This window comes from Lissotriton helveticus, chromosome 3_1 (assembly GCF_964261635.1).
Source record: "Lissotriton helveticus chromosome 3_1, aLisHel1.1, whole genome shotgun sequence".
Taxonomy (NCBI): Eukaryota; Metazoa; Chordata; class Amphibia; order Caudata; family Salamandridae; genus Lissotriton; species Lissotriton helveticus.
Genome location: NC_136061.1, coordinates 53,104,706 through 53,122,729, shown reverse-complemented (window position 1 = coordinate 53,122,729; position 18,024 = coordinate 53,104,706). Strand labels below are relative to the sequence as shown.

Sequence of the window (18,024 nt, the reverse complement as noted above, 5' to 3'; positions counted from 1 at the left end):
ACACCAAGAACAGAGCACTGACAGATTACACCAAGAACAGAGCACTGACAGACCACACCAAGAACAGAGCACTGACAGACCACACCAAGAACAGAGCACTGACAGACCTCATCCAGAACGGAGCACTGACAGGCTACACCTAGAACAGAGCACTGGCAGACCACATCAAGAACAGAGCACTGACAGACCGCACCTAGAACAGAGCACTGGCAGACTACACCTAGAACAGAGCACTGGCAGACCGCACCAAGAACAGAGCACTGACAAACAACACCTAGAACATTGCACTGACAGAACACAGCAAGAACAGAGCACTGACAGACCACACCAAGAACAGAACACTGACAGACCACACCAAGAACAGAACACTGACAGACCACACCAAGAACAGAGCACTGACAGACCACACCAAAAACAGAGCACTGACAGACCACACCAAGAACAGAACACTGACAGACCACACCAAGAACAGAGCACTGGCAGACCACACCAAGAACAGAACACTGACAAACAACACCTAGAACAGTTCACTGACAGAACACACCAAGAACAGAGCACTGACAGACCACACCAAGAACAGAGCACTGACAGACTACACCAAGAACAGAGCACTGACAGACCACAACAAGAACAGAGCACTGACAGAACAGAGCACTGGCAGAACACATCCAGAACGGAGCACTGGCAGGCTACACCTAGAACAGCGCACTGGCAGACCGCACCTAGAACAGAGCACTGACAAACAACACCTAGAACAGTGCACTGACAGAACACACCAAGAACAGAGCACTGACAGACCACACCAAGAACAGAGCACTGGCAGATCGCACCTAGAACAGAGCACTGGCAGACCACACCTAGAACAGAGCACTGACAGACCACACCTAGAACAGAGCACTGACAGACCACACCTAGAACAGAGCACTGACAGACTATAACTAGAACAGAGCACTGGCAGACCACACCTAGAACAGTTCACTGACAGAACACACCAAGAACAGAGCACTGACAGACCACACCAAGAACAGAGCACTGACAGACCACACCAAGAACAGAGCACTGACAGACTACACCAAGAACAGAGCACTGACAGACCACACCAAGAACAGAGCACTGACAGAACACATCCAGAACGGAGCACTGGTAGGCTACACCGAGAACAGAGCACTGGCAGACCGCACCTAGAACAGAGCACTGGCAGACCGCACCTAGAACAGAGCACTGGCAGACCACACCTAGAACAGAGCACTGACAAACAACACCTAGACCAGTGCACTGACAGAACACACCAAGAACAGAGCACTGGCAGACTACACCTAGAACAGAGCACTGACAGACCACACCTAGAAAAGAGCACTGACAGACTGCACTAAGAACAAAGCACTGACAGACTGCACTGACAGACTACAACGAGAAAAGAGCACTGACAGACCGCTACTAGAAAAGAGCACTGACCGACCACACCTAGAACAGAGCACTGACAGACCACTCCAAGAACAGAGCACTGACAGACCACACCAAGAACAGAGCACTGACAGACCACACCAAGAACAGAGCACTGACAGAACAGAGCACTGGCAGAACACATCCAGAACGGAGCACTGGCAGGCTACACCTAGAACAGATCACTGGCAGACCGCACCTAGAACAGAGCACTGGCAGACCACCCCCTTTATGACACCTAGAACAGAGCACTGACAAACAACACCTAGAACAGTGCACTGACAGAACACACCAAGAACAGAGCTCTGACAGACTACACCAAGAACAGAGCACTGACAGACCACACCAAGAACGGAGCACTGGCAGACTACACCTAGAACAGAGCACTGACAGACAACACCTAGAACAGTGCACTGACAGACCACACCAAGAACAGAGCTCTGACAGACTACACCAAGAACAGAGCACTGACAGACCACACCAAGAACGGAGCACTGGCAGAACACATCCAGAACGGAGCACTGGCAGGCTACACCTAGAACAGAGCACTGGCAGACCACACCTAGAACAGAGCACTGACAAACAACACCTAGAACAGTGCACTGACAGAACACACCAAGAACAGAGCACTGGCAGACTACACCTAGAATAGAGCACTGACAGACCACACCTAGAAAAGAGCACTGACAGACTGCACTTAGAACAAAGCACTGACAGACTGCACTGACAGACTACAACGAGAACAGGGCACTGACAGACCGCTACTAGAACAGAGCACTGACCGACCACACCTAGAACAGAGCACTGACAGACCACACCAAGAACTGAGCACTGACAGACAACACCTAGAACAGTGCACTGACAGACCACACCAAGAACTGAGCACTGACAGACCACACAAAGAACAGAGCACTGTCAGACCACACCTAGAACAGTGCACCGACAGACAACACCTAAAACAGTGCACTGACAGACCACACCTAGAACAGTGCACCGACAGACCACACCTAGAACTGAGCACTGACAGACAACACCTAGAACAGTGCACTGACAGACCACACAAAGAACAGAGCACTGACAGAGCACACCTAGAACAGTGCACCGACAGACAACACCTAAAACAGTGCATTGACCAACCGCACCTAGAACCGAGCACTGGCAGAACCGAGCACTGGCAGTCCACACCAAGAACAGAGCACTGACAGACCACACCAAGAGCAGAGCACCGACCGACTACACCTAGAACAGAGCACTGACAGACCACACCAAGAACAGAGCACTGACAGAACAGAGCACTGGCAGACCACACCTAGAACAGAGCACTGACGGAACAGAGCACTGACGGAACAGAGCACTGACGGAACAGAGCACTGACGGAACAGAGCACTGGCAGAACAGAGCACTGGCAGAACAGAGCACTGGCAGAACACATCCAGAACGGAGCACTGGCAGGCTACACCTAGAACAGATCACTGGCAGACCGCACCTAGAACAGAGCACTGGCAGACCACACCTAGAACAGAGCACTGGCAGATTACACCTAGAAGAGAGCACTGACGGACAATAACTAGAACAGTGCACTGACAGACCACACCAAGAACAGAGCTCTGACAGACTACACCAAGAACAGAGCACTGGCAGACCACACCGAGAACAGGGCACTGACGGACCGCACCAAGAACAGAGCACTGACAGGCCACACCTAGAACAGAGCACTGACCGACCGCACCTAGAACAGAGCACTGACAGACCGCACCAAGAACAGAGCACTGGCAGACTACACCTAGAACAGAGCACTGGCAGACCGCACCAAGAACAGAGCACTGACGGAACAGAGCACTGACGGAACAGAGCACTGACGGAACAGAGCACTGGCAGAACACATCCAGAACGGAGCACTGGCAGGCTACACCTAGAACAGATCACTGGCAGACCGCACCTAGAACAGAGCACTGGCAGACCACACCTAGAAGAGAGCACTGACGGACAATACCTAGAACAGTGCACTGACAGACCACACCAAGAACAGAGCTCTGACAGACTACACCAAGAACAGAGCACTGACAGACTACACCAAGAACAGAGCACTGACAGACCACACCAAGAACAGAACACTGACAGAACAGAGCACTGGCAGAACACATCCAGAACGGAGCACTGGCAGCCTACACCTAGAACAGAGCACTGGTAGACCACACCTAGAACAGAGCACTGACAAACAACACCTAGAACAGTGTACTGACAGAACACACCAAGAACAGAGCACTGGCAGACTACACCTAGAATAGAGCACTGACAGACTGCACTTAGAACAAAGCACTGACAGACTGCACTGACAGACTACAACGGTAACAGGGCACTGACAGACCGCTACTAGAACAGAGCACTCACCGACCACACCTAGAACAGAGCACTGACAGACCACACCAAGAACTGAGCACTGACAGACAACACCTAGAACAGTGCACTGACAGACCACACAAAGAACAGAGCACTGACAGACCACACCTAGAACAGTGCACCAACAGACAACACCTAAAACGGTGCACTGACAGACCACACCTAAAACAGTGCACTGACAGACCACACCTAAAACAGTGCACTGACAGACCACACCTAAAACAGTGCACTGACAGACCACACCTAGAACTGAGCACTGACAGACAACACCTAGAACAGTGCACTGACAGACCACACAAAGAACAGAGCACTGACAGACCACACCTAGAACAGTGCACCGACAGACAACACCTAAAACAGTGCACTGACCAACCGCACCTAGAACAGAGCACTGGCAGACTACACCTAGAACAGAGCACTGGCAGACCGCACCAAGAACAGAGCACTGACAAACAACACCTAGAACATTGCACTGACAGAACACACCAAGAACAGAGCACTGACAGACCACACCAAGAACAGAACACTGACAGACCACACCAAGAACAGAACACTGACAGACCACACCAAGAACAGAACACTGACAGACCACACCAAGAACAGAGCACTGACAGACCACACCAAAAACAGAGCACTGACAGACCACACCAAGAACAGAGCACTGACAGACTACACCAAGAACAGAGCACTGACAGACTACACCAAGAACAGAGCACTGACAGACCACAACAAGAACAGAGCACTGACAGAACAGAGCACTGGCAGAACACATCCAGAACGGAGCACTGGCAGGCTACACCTAGAACAGAGCACTGGCAGACTACACCTAAAACAGAGCACTGACAAACAACACCTAGAACAGTGCACTGACAGAACACACCAAGAACAGAGCACTGACAGACCACACCAAGAACAGAGCACTGGCAGATCGCACCTAGAACAGAGCACTGGCAGACCACACCTAGAACAGAGCACTGACAGACCACACCTAGAACAGAGCACTGACAGACCACACCTAGAACAGAGCACTGACAGACTATAACTAGAACAGAGCACTGGCAGACCACACCTAGAACAGTTCACTGACAGAACACACCAAGAACAGAGCACTGACAGACCACACCAAGAACAGAGCACTGACAGACCACACCAAGAACAGAGCACTGACAGACCACACCAAGAACAGAGCACTGACAGACTACACCAAGAACAGAGCACTGACAGACCACACCAAGAACAGAGCACTGACAGAACACATCCAGAACGGAGCACTGGTAGGCTACACCGAGAACAGAGCACTGGCAGACCGCACCTAGAACAGAGCACTGGCAGACCACACCTAGAACAGAGCACTGACAAACAACACCTAGACCAGTGCACTGACAGAACACACCAAGAACAGAGCACTGGCAGACTACACCTAGAACAGAGCACTGACAGACCACACCTAGAAAAGAGCACTGACAGACTGCACTAAGAACAAAGCACTGACAGACTGCACTGACAGACTACAACGAGAAAAGAGCACTGACAGACCGCTACTAGAAAAGAGCACTGACCGACCACACCTAGAACAGAGCACTGACAGACCACTCCAAGAACAGAGCACTGACAGACCACACCAAGAACAGAGCACTGACAGACCACACCAAGAACAGAGCACTGACAGAACAGAGCACTGGCAGAACACATCCAGAACGGAGCACTGGCAGGCTACACCTAGAACAGATCACTGGCAGACCGCACCTAGAACAGAGCACTGACAAACAACACCTAGAACAGTGCACTGACAGAACACACACAAAAAAGAGCACTGGCAGACTACACCTAGAATAGAGCACTGACAGACCACACCTAGAAAAGAGCACTGACAGACTGCACTTAGAACAGTGCACTAACAGAACACACCAAGAACAGAGCTCTGACAGACTACACCAAGAACAGAGCACTGACAGACCACACCAAGAACGGAGCACTGGCAGACTACACCTAGAACAGAGCACTGACAGACAACACCTAGAACAGTGCACTGACAGACCACACCAAGAACAGAGCTCTGACAGACTACACCAAGAACAGAGCACTGACAGACCACACCAAGAACAGAGCACTGACAGAACGGAGCACTGGCAGAACACATCCAGAACGGAGCACTGGCAGGCTACACCTAGAACAGAGCACTGGCAGACCACACCTAGAACAGAGCACTGACAAACAACACCTAGAACAGTGCACTGACAGAACACACAAAAAAAAGAGCACTGGCAGACTACACCTAGAATAGAGCACTGACAGACCACACCTAGAAAAGAGCACTGACAGACTGCACTTAGAACAAAGCACTGACAGACTACAACGAGAACAGGGCACTGACAGACCGCTACTAGAACAGAGCACTGACCGACCACACCTAGAACAGAGCACTGACAGACCACACCAAGAACTGAGCACTGACAGACAACACCTAGAACAGTGCACTGACAGACCACACAAAGAACAGAGCACTGACAGACCACACCTAGAACAGTGCACCGACAGACAACACCTAAAACAGTGCACTGACAGACCACACCTAGAACAGTGCACCGACAGACCACACCTAGAACTGAGCACTGACAGACAACACCTAGAACAGTGCACTGACAGACCACACAAAGAACAGAGCACTGACAGACCACACCTAGAACAGTGCACCGACAGACAACACCTAAAACAGTGCATTGACCAACCGCACCTAGAACAGAGCACTGGCAGAACCGAGCACTGGCAGTCCACACCAAGAACAGAGCACTGACAGACCACACCAAGAACAGAGCACCGACCGACTACACCTAGAACAGAGCACTGACAGACCACACCAAGAACAGAGCACTGACAGAACAGAGCACTGGCAGACCACACCTAGAACAGAGCACTGGCAGACCACACCGAGAACAGGGCCCTGACGGACCGCACCAAGAACAGAGCACTAACAGGCCACACCTAGAACAGAGCACTGACCGACCGCACCTAGAACAGAGCACCGACCGCACCTAGAACAGAGCAATGACAGACCGCACCAAGAACAGAGCACTGGCAGACTACACCTAGAACAGAGCACTGGCAGACCGCACCAAGAACAGAGCACTGACGGAACAGAGCACTGACGGAACAGAGCACTGGCAGAACAGAGCACTGGCAGAACAGAGCACTGGCAGAACACATCCAGAACGGAGCACTGGCAGGCTACACCTAGAACAGATCACTGGCAGACCGCACCTAGAACAGAGCACTAGCAGACCACACCTAGAACAGAGCACTGGCAGACTACACCTAGAAGAGAGCACTGACGGACAATACCTAGAACAGTGCACTGACAGACCACACCAAGAACAGAGCTCTGACAGACTACACCAAGAACAGAGCACTGACAGACCACACCAAGAACAGAGCACTGACAGAACAGAGCACTGGCAGAACACATCCAGAACGGAGCACTGGCAGGCTACACCTAGAACAGAGCACTGGCAGACCACACCTAGAACAGAGCACTGACAAACAACACCTAGAACAGTGCACTGACAGAACACACCAAGAACAGAGCACTGGCAGACTACACCTAGAATAGAGCACTGACAGACCACACCAAGAAAAGAGCACTGACTGACTGCACTTAGAATAAAGCACTGACAGACTGCACTGACAGACTACAACGAGAACAGGGCACTGACAGACCGCTACTAGAACAGAGCACTGACCGACGACACCTAGAACAGAGCACTGACAGACCACACCAAGAACTGAGCACTGACAGACAACACCTAGAACAGTGCACTGACAGACCACACAAAGAACAGAGCACTGACAGACCACACCTAGAACAGTGCACCGACAGACAACACCTAAAACAGTGCACTGACAGACCACACCTAAAACAGTGCACTGACAGACCACACCTAAAACAGTGCACTGACAGACCACACCTAAAACAGTGCACTGACAGACCACACCTAGAACTGAGCACTGACAGACAACATCTAGAACAGTGCACTGACAGACCACACAAAGAACAGAGCACTGACAGACCACACCTAGAACAGTGCACCGACAGACAACACCTAAAACAGTGCACTGACCAACCGCACCTAGAACAGAGCACTGGCAGAACAGAGCACTGACAGACCATACCTAGAACAGAGCACTGACAGATCACACAAAGAACAGAGCACTGACAGACCACAGCAAGAACAGAGCACCGACCGACTGCACCTAGAACAGAGCACTGACAGACCACCCCAAGAACAGTGCACTGACAGAACAGAGCACTGGCAGACCACACCTAGAACAGAGCACTGGCAGATTACACCAAGAACAGAGCACTGACAGATTACACCAAGAACAGAGCACTGACAGATTACACCAAGAACAGAGCACTGACAGACCACACCAAGAACAGAGCACTGACAGACCTCATCCAGAACGGAGCACTGGCAGGCTACACCTTGGACAGAGCACTGGCAGACCACATCAAGAACAGAGCACTGACAGACCGCACCTAGAACAGAGCACTGGCAGACTACACCTAGAACAGAGCACTGGCAGACCGTAGCAAGAACAGAGCACTGACAAACAACACCTAGAACAGTGCACTGACAGAACACACCACTGACAGACCACACCAAGAACAGAGCACTGACAGACCACATCAAGAACAGAGCACTGACAGACCGCACCTAGAACAGGGCAGTGGCAGACCACACCAAGAACTGTATTAAGCTCCTCCCATGTTCCGTCCATACATTTTATTGTGTTCTTGCATGTCTTTCAGAATTCTTGTAAGTTTGTTGGTTTAGTTTTTTGGGTCGTCCCTCCTTCTTCCTGTTTAATACCTCCCTCTCTTCTGTTGTTACCTCCCATGAGGACAGCCCCTTTTACATGTAACATTACTCTGTACGTTGTACTTACTGTTTCGAAGCACTCTTTTGTTAATCCCTTTTTCGTGGTAGCTGGCGTTGCAGGCACAGCTACGCTCTTGCCCCAACCCTAACTCATCAGATGCTTCTGAGGGTGCCTATTCCGTGCACTTCCCCCTCCTGCATTGGCACACACACTTTTGCATCTCAGGGCACGGTGCACTTCCCACTTGTTTTCTTTTGGTGGTATTGTTTAATATTGTTTAACAATATTTATTATAAGTTTAATTAAAATATTTATCACAGACGTGTTTTGGGCGGGCCGCGGCCATTCGCTGCTCTGCCCTATCGCCTTCCTCTCTCGCTCCCACGGTCTCTTCAGGGACACCCGCTTCATGTTTCCAGCGGCATTTCAATTTTAAAAACAGTAGTGTGAGTAGGCATTTTTCAACAATAGCATGTGTAAACAATTGTTTTGCATGGCGCGGCGTGTTCTTGAAGCTGTTTTAAAAAATGTTTTCGCTACCGTTCACAAATGAGAACTGGTTCCCTGTGGTCCCCTTCCTGTTTGCGAATGGGTTACCACCTACTTGAAGTAGCTTCCAGGAACAACTTTATTGTAAACTGCGTGGATGTAAGTGTATGATATGGAACACTTCTGCTTATCTTGTGTGACATATGACAACTTGTACTGCATTATGGGCTAGATGTAGGTAATTCCCATTTACAGACTCTTAAATACCGAATTGTACCGATTCGGTATTAGTCTGTAAATGGGAAGGGGGCAGATGTAGGTAATTCCGAATTCTGGAATACCGAATCTGTAAGATTCGGTATTTACCGATTCGTTAAATACCGAATCGGTATTGCCCATTGATTCCTATGGGCCTTGAAGCCCATAGGAATCAATGGGCAATACCGATTCGGTATTTACCGAATCGGTAAATACCAAATCCTGCAAGGGTGCAGGGGGTGTCACTTTGACACCCTCTAGCATCCCAAGTACAGGCTTGTGTGACATGTGGCACACATACATGCCCTAAGGGCATGTCTGTGTGTCACATGGCACAGGTGTGCATGCACAGATGTGCATGCACACCTGAATTCGGTATTTTACCACCCAATAGGATTGGGTGGTAAAATACCGACTCTTAAGGGCCTGTGGCACTCTTAGGAGTGTCAGCTACATATAGATTTACCAAATCGGTAAATATACCGATTCGGTATTTTACAGATTCTGTAAATTTACCGATTCGGTAAATTTACAGAATCGGTAAAATATAGGCCCCCACATCAGGAAAACCCTAATACCGGTCGGTAATGGCCGAATTCTGCCGTTCCCGACCGGTATTAGGGCTCCTACATCTGGCCCTATGTTTGTTATTTGAAAATTATAAATAAAATATAAAAAAGAGCAAATGTTTTGCGACTGCCTTTCATTCGCAAAACATTCACACATACCACTGCGATTCGGTATTAGGAAGGGATGCCCTAAACACGCCCTTTCCTGATAAAGAATCGCAATCCCAAATTGCGATTTAGTGATAGGTTACTAAATAACAAATTGGGCCTCTGTACATTGGAAAAGGCCTTTTTTTTATTCGCAAACTAACCAATTTTGCAAATCTGGTCATTTGTGAACAAAAAAACCTTTGTACATCTGGCTGTATGTCCCTTTACCTCTCCAGAATATCTTACCTACTACACCCATGATGAGTGACTGGAGCTTACAAAGATATATCTGCAGTTGATGGATTGATACATGGTTATTCAATATCAATCTTTGTGTAACCCAAAGATATTCTGTAACTGTGTGGCAGACACTTTACACCCTGAGCTCTTGTTCATCACACAAACACAACATGACCTGTAGGGTCAGATGGGTGTGATAGCAGTTACTTTATCATAGATGTATGTGGTGTTTGCGTGAACCTAGCGTAAAGGCAGCTGAGCACTGCACAAGGTCAAAGGTAAATGATACATTCAATGTGTGTTTGGAGGAGTAGATGGCCTCTGAAAGCAAGAGTGTACTACTATTACCTCACTGTGATGTAGTGTTCTTCAAAGAGGTGTCTTCAGCTCTTTACTTATGTGGAGCAGCTCTGGGCTGGTCCCCCTTCATAATGGATGCAGAGATGGAGAAGGCCTGTTGCCTTGCTTGTTTTTTTGTGTGCTTCTTTTCGTCCCTAGTTTGATGTTTTCCAGCAGATACCTGAATAATTGCCTCCAGTTATTAGAACTTCTCTGCAGCAGGTGCACTAACCTACTGCATTATCTCACACTGTGGAAACCTGACAAATATAATGTATTCAACACACACCTCTGCTGTAAGTCAAATAACTCACTGAAAACAATAGGTGCCCTAACTAACTATGTTATCTTGCACCATGATTGACAAATAAAAACAGGTAACAAACACACACCTCTGCATTGGACCAATAAGCCACTGATCAACCTACTATTTGCAGGTAATAAACAAGCAGTATACATGAGGCTAGTACTGCTGCTGTAACCATGCAGGGATCCCAGGGTGCTCAAGTGCAAAGTGCATAAGATGCACACTTTAGGACAGCATTAGTAGGTATGTTCACATGGTATCCACAATTCTCAAAGCAGTATCTCTTCTCTTCATATCTGTTCTAGGCCTCAGTGCACAGGTTATCAGCAGCTGATTGGGCCCTGGAGGTCTGCGGTCAGATGGAAGGAAGCGCTGGTGGCTCTGACGTTGTGGCCAAGGGGACAGGTAGCACCAGCAACTTGGACGCTGTACTGGGTGCTGCACTGGCGTGCGCAAAGGCCAAGCTCCAGGAATCTGGCTCATGAGCCCTGAAGAAGCCTGGAAAAAAATCGAATGGAAGTCGAAACGTCCTCGTGAAGAAGCAGCACTCACGGAGACTATGAGGTTGTTCTGGTATCCAGAAAGGACACCGCTTCTAAACCCTGTCATTTGGATATCAAGGGACACACATCCTTTGCCAGTCTGCGTCATAGCACTGACCGCGACTGAGAAACCGGTTTCGCGACTGGGAAACCGGTTCATTGACAGGTTTCAACTGCAAAGGGAAGGATCGATGGACTTACTCTTGGGCTCTGCGTTCTCCGGCCTACGTCATCGTTGGCCCTGCCTCTGGGCAAGAAAGACTGTTCACATTAAGAAAAACAAATAAATAAGGAACAGCACTGTAACATGTTTTGGAGGCAACTTCTGAAATGGAGATTCAGCACTGCTCTCCAATCGTCGCACTGCACTTTGTTACACTGAATGCCTGAACCGGATTATAACATCTTGTTCTCCTGAAATCAAAGGTACACGAAGGGTCACACCCATGAGGACACTGCAGGTATGTCCAGCGCTGTGTCTCCTCAAGAAGGTGGAGGAGTGTTCCCAAGTCTTATATTAATTAATGCAATAAAATGTTTCCCATCACCTTTTATTTTGAACGCTCAGTGTCTGTTCTTCAATGTCTCCAGAGCAAAAAAAGTTTTGAGGACCTGCAATGTGACGCCCTGATTTCCTAAAGGTAATAGGTACGTTAAAAGGGTTGCAGTTTGCTTCTGTGGGTTTATTCCTAGGACTGGAGCAAATGTTCAATAGGAGTCCTTGTGATAAACTGTGTCAGGTGTAGCTTCTCCTGGGCACCCTCATACATAACATTTGTAATTGATATATTTCCACTAATTGGAAAATGCACTATTTTGAAATTTGCTGCAAATGTTTACTAACTCGTGCAACTTTATTTTGTTTCTTCTGAGTAGGGAAAACATTCAGCCCCAAGCCCCAGCTTGAAATCACACTTACTCCTGCCCTGGAAAGAAGTCATTTTGCAAGCATTTCGAAGGTTGTAAGCTATCAACTCATTTTTTTTTTTTCGAAGGCCCACAGCCTTATGAACTGTGAGTGTTGATTACATTTTAGAGGTGGGACCACGCGGGGACATCCACACGTCTTACAACCACATGGGTGAATGTGGAGGTTTCAGAAATCCAACAACATTCTCATAATGCTCTTTGCGTACAAAACCCTAGCAAATCTTGATTCTGTGAATTATGATTACAGAAATTTCCATCTACAAAGTTTGCATTTTATTTACCTAAGTTGACCGTAGCTGTGCATAAGTCTTTCTGAGTCGCACCTCTGGTGGTCAGACAGGGTTGCCTTCCCCATGTTACTGTGCTGCTCTATGATTAGGGGTGGGCGGAATTTGCGTAATTGCGTTACGCAAATCTCCGCGAAACGGTAAAAAATCTCTGCGAACACGCAGAAATTCCGCGAACACGTGGAATTGCTTGTTCGTGAAGCTTTTTTACTGTTCGCAATCGCTGTTTGCGTGCTCGGGGGGAAATATCTCGCGAACATGCATTTTGTGAACGCGAACAAGCAAAACATTTTGCGAAGTCGCGGAATGCTGAATTTTGGGAGATTTTGCATTTTCCTCAGAAGGCAAAATTACCCAAATTCCGCGAACGGAATGGAATTTACCGCCCAGGCCTAGCTATGATTTGGGATCTGAGGAGTTTTTGAGCCTCATCCTCAAACATTATGTTGCCCTCTGCCATGACTGCTCACACTGGCCCAGTGGAGAAGCCCGCACAAGCCACTGCCATCTTTACAGCTATCCTTGAAGCGGTGTGGAGGTCGCTGTGCGCAACCACCTGCAGGGACTGGTATTTTGTAAATATTACTACTCCACTGGTACCATGAGTAGTGGCACCTTGGAGAGGCATTGAGTATTTCTCTCTGATATCCTCTATTATTCTTGCCACAAAAGTATACTCCTGCCCAGTGTGACCGCTACCAAACAAGCTCTGATACGGCCAGGGCCGGCTGCAGCGAGGGCGGCGCCTGGAGGTGCAATCTCATAGTCCACAGATTCCCTCACTACCACCCTCCACCAGTGCCCCTCATCTCTCCACAGCCTCTCTCTCACATGCATTTAGTTTGTTTCCTAGCGCTTCTCACACCAGTCTAAGGTGTCAGAGCACTCTACATCACACACATTATACAGAGACAATGACTATGTGCACATCAGTCTATTGGAAATGGTACATAAGTCACTGAGGGCTACAAGGCGCAGGAGTCTCGTGTCATCCATACTTAGTAGGCAGTCTATTTTAAGAGTGTTTGGTCTGGAGACGCACAAACTCAGGATTTCAAACATTCCACAGTGGTTGGGATTGACTGTACTAATAAGATTTGATTTCTACCCAAAAGAACCAATATTACCTGCATTAGGATATTGAAAGACTGTGGGGAAAACCATAATGTTCTAATTATACCATGCAGTTTACATGCAGCTCTTTGATGACAGTTGATAGGTCACTGTGCTGTATTAGAAGAATTGTAACTTGTGAACTACAGGTAACAAAATAATCTATGTGACAAAAGCAGTAACCCACTGAGCTATCCACATAAAATACAATTCTGTGATCTCCATGATACATGTTCTTTGCAACAGGCACATTAACCATCTGGATTTCTTTATGATGAGTCAAAACTGTCACTAGACAAAACTCCATTCTCTCTGCAGCAGGAACATTAATCACCAGAGTTATCTCAACATCTTTATTGTTAATGCAGTTAGCCCAGCACACTTCAAAGGTCAAGTAGTAAGCAATAAACAGTTTTAAAATGCAAATGTTTACCAAAGAAGAGTCGATGTTATGTAGTCGTATTAAACTTCATCCTTTATTTTTCTGTTTTAAAGCTTTCTGCAACCGCCAACGCGTTTCGTCCACAAACAGACTTCTTCAGGGCTCACAGTATGTATTTGTTGCGGTGTCATATGATTATTGCCAACTTATTTTGACCAATTAGTAAGGTAAAGTGTAGTTCGGGCAGCACGATCAGTCACAGGAAAAGGCAGCGCTTGTGGACGATCGTGCTGCCCAAACTACACTTTACCGTAGAAACATAAACTATTGATTTTTATAGATTTTGGTAATTATTGAAATGTAAGTATTGAGAGAGAGAAGCTCTGGACCTGTGTCGAAGGCACCAGTCACCACGACTCTGTGTCTGGCATCGAAACAGAACCGGCGCTGCGGAGCTAGGCCAGACATTTCCAGATCCAGAGAAGTGCCTGGGATATTCAAAGGTGAGGAAACTGCAGGTAGGATGAGTATCCACCAGAAAGAGTGTTACCGAAGGGAAGTCGTCCTTTCATTCCTCCCGACTCAAGCACATGTATGTAGGTCGGCTTATGTGCACATTGGTGTGTTTGTGTAGAACCTAGGGAGAGTAGTGGCACACCGTAGATTTAAAGGTGTCAGGAAAGATTCTCCTGGTCGGCCCAGGGGAATTATTGGCTCAGTGAACCCTGGCAGCTTGTGTCCAAACAAGAGAGGCAGAGGCTGTGTCTCATCGGGAGAGCTGCGGCAAGTGTTCAGTGGCACGATAGGCATGGCTTAAAAGAAGAGAATTGCAGCATCAACCATTCAAGCTGAAAGGAGGAAAAAACTGTTCAACAAATCAAAATATGATAGTAGGATCCAATACCATAATGCGGCAAGAACCGGTTCTGAAAATTGCTGAGCATGAGAAAAGCAGGTTCTGGTACATTTGGTGAATTGGCGAGGCAACGCATACATGCACGGGAATTTGTGGCTTTGACGCACAAAGATCTGAAATAACAGAAGTAGAAAACGTTGGGTGAATGCAGAGAAGAAGTCTTGAGCAGCATTTTTGGATCAGTTGTATTTTGTGTCTGTTGAATCTGGGTGCACCGAGGGCTGTTGGCGTAGTCCAGCTTGAAGATGTTGAGGTTTCAGTTGTTATCGAAGATGCGACACAGTTCTTCATTGTGTAGAATGCACTTATTGTGACTTTGGTATAACGCGGTATCAATGATAGGACTGAACCTGTTGTTATCACTGGGTTCCTGGAGTCTCTTGATATCGTTCAAGGGACTTTGAGTTTGTTGGGTCATGTTGCGGTCGACTGGTATTTTTGCCATTGTCCCAGGTCAGAATCCATGTCTTTGTAGTGTTGAGCTTTAGATGGTTACTCATCATCCAAGTGTTTACGAGGTGAAGGCAGTCATCATGGCGTGAGTTGTAGATGTCTTGTGGGTATCCATTTTGTAGAACGGTTTGTCATCTGCATAGTTGTAACCGGTAAGGTTTGAATGATTTGATTGTGTCTGGTAAGGGCAATGTAACATGCGATATTGAAGCACATAAAAAGAAGTTACAGGGTAGTGTCTGGTAATTAAAGGCATTAATCCATTAAAAATACATATATATATATATATATTCACTGAAAAAACCATAGGTTATAGACCATATATAGTTAGGAATTAGCATTTAAAAAACCTTATTTTACTCACACAAAACCATTGAAATTCCATATATAGTTAGTTGCACTAACTATATATTGCGCACCCGCAATCCACTGCTGATGATGTCACATATTACATCATTCATGACATGGTCAGTGACATCACTGATGACATCACTGATGACATCTCAAATGACATCACTGATGACATCATCCAGTGACTGTGTGTTTCTGTAAAGTTTAAATATGTTTTACATATTGAAGAATGAGTAGATGTATAAGTGTCTGGATGAAGGATTTAGTAGGTGCGTGACTGACTGTATGAGTGATTAAATGTGTCTTACTGAATGCATGGGTTAGTGACTAAACTGTCTGAATGTGTGCATCAGTATGTCTGCTGTTGTGTAAGATGCTGTATGTGTTGATCAGTAGCTATATGAGTGGCTATATGGGTCATTGATTGGTTGCCCAAGTATTTGTATATGAGACTGTGTCTGTGTGTAGGTGCCTGGGAGGTGGGGAAACAGCTGTATGGGCGGTTTACTGTGTGCATTGGTGTGTTGGTGAGTGAATGTATATCTCAGTGCTACATCTCCAAGTAAGTACATATGTAAAACACAGTGCATGTGAGAGTTGGTATATATAAATGCCTATACATGAGAGCCAGTGATTATGCAAGTGGCTGTATGGATCAATGTGTACTTGTATCAGTGATTGTTTAAGAGAGTAAGTATGTGTTAGTATATGTTTGAATAAGTAAGGTCTTGTGTGTATAACTGTATAGATGAGGAAATGGGAGTGTGATTGATTCTTTGCATGACTGACTAGGTGTGTGAGAAACTCCATGGATGAGTGAAAGTGTCTGAGTGTCACTATAGGTGTATACGTGCATATGATAGTACTGTATTGATGAGTGACTGTATGTATGAGTGATTGTATGGGTGAATGAGTGGATGTGTGTGCAGACCTAGGTTATATTAAGGTTATATTAGAGTGTGAGGAGGTGCATCGTATTATCACATGAATGATATCATCAGTGATGTCAAATGAGATGTAATCAGTGATGTCATCAGTGATGTCATTTGAGATGTCATCAGTGATGTCATCAGTGATGTCACTGACCATGTCATGAATGATGTAATATGTGACATCATCAGCAGTGGATTGCGGGTGCGCAATATATAGTTAGTGCAACTAACTATATATGGAATTTCAATGGTTTTGTGTGAGTAAAATAAGGTTTTTTAAATGCTAATTCCTAACTATATATGGTCTATAACCTATGGTTTTTTCAGTGAATTTTCAAGGTTTAGTAAATGCTAATTCCTAACTATATATGGTCTATAACCTATGGTTTTTTCAGTGAATTCCAATGGTTTTTTAATAGCAAATATCATAAGCTGTCGAATGTCAAGTACGTGGTAAGTGAAAACATTTTCGTGTTTATGCACACTGATCTGCTTTGAATGGTGCCCCCCCCCCCTCATTTCTATTAGGAGTACTCTCTCTTTGCAGATAGTGAAAGGTAGTTAACGCAGGCCTTTGCCCCCGTTGTAATCCGTCGTGCCTGCTTCTCTCTCCATTTGATTGATTGTTATCCAAGTATTTACTGTTTTAGAATTAGTTCTCTTTGGTTCATTCTCTATTTACAAACAAACACAGAGTCGCAATACTCTGTTTAGTCTTTGCAGATAACGAAAAATCGTGTAAAAAAAAAGAAAAGGAATCGAGTAAAATCAGTAGGCCACTAATGGGATCTCTTTTTGACCTCGCTAAAATAGAAACATTAGGAACAACCCCTCATGACAAATACAAAACTAGTGAGATGAACTGAACTCCACACAATGATGGCTGCAAAACAGCTCGGCTCCGCCACCCACCCCGCCCAAAATAACGATAAAGAGCGGCTGCCATGATTGGTTGCGGAATGGCCACAACGGAGCTACGAAATGGCGGTGCTCTCATGCTAACCCCAGCTTCAGTCTGAAACATCCAGAAACACTGTAGACTACC

The 18,024-nt window shown here is 46.7% G+C and overlaps 1 protein-coding gene across 2 annotated transcripts in view; it reads left to right on the top strand.

Annotated features, from left to right (window-relative positions):
* The window catches only part of LOC144822097 (alanine--tRNA ligase, mitochondrial-like), a 246,721-nt gene extending 234,552 nt beyond the window's left edge, over positions 1 to 12,169 (top strand). The window contains exon 22 of one of the 2 annotated variants that reach the window (XM_078679220.1): positions 11,379 to 12,169. In XM_078679220.1, coding sequence (XP_078535346.1) covers positions 11,379 to 11,558 — 180 coding nt within the window. In that variant the 3' untranslated portion in view covers positions 11,559 to 12,169. The remainder of the gene's footprint in view (positions 1 to 11,378) is intronic. The other variant, XM_078679221.1, reaches the window with a different exon arrangement.
* The last annotated feature ends 5,855 nt before the right edge of the window (positions 12,170 to 18,024 follow it).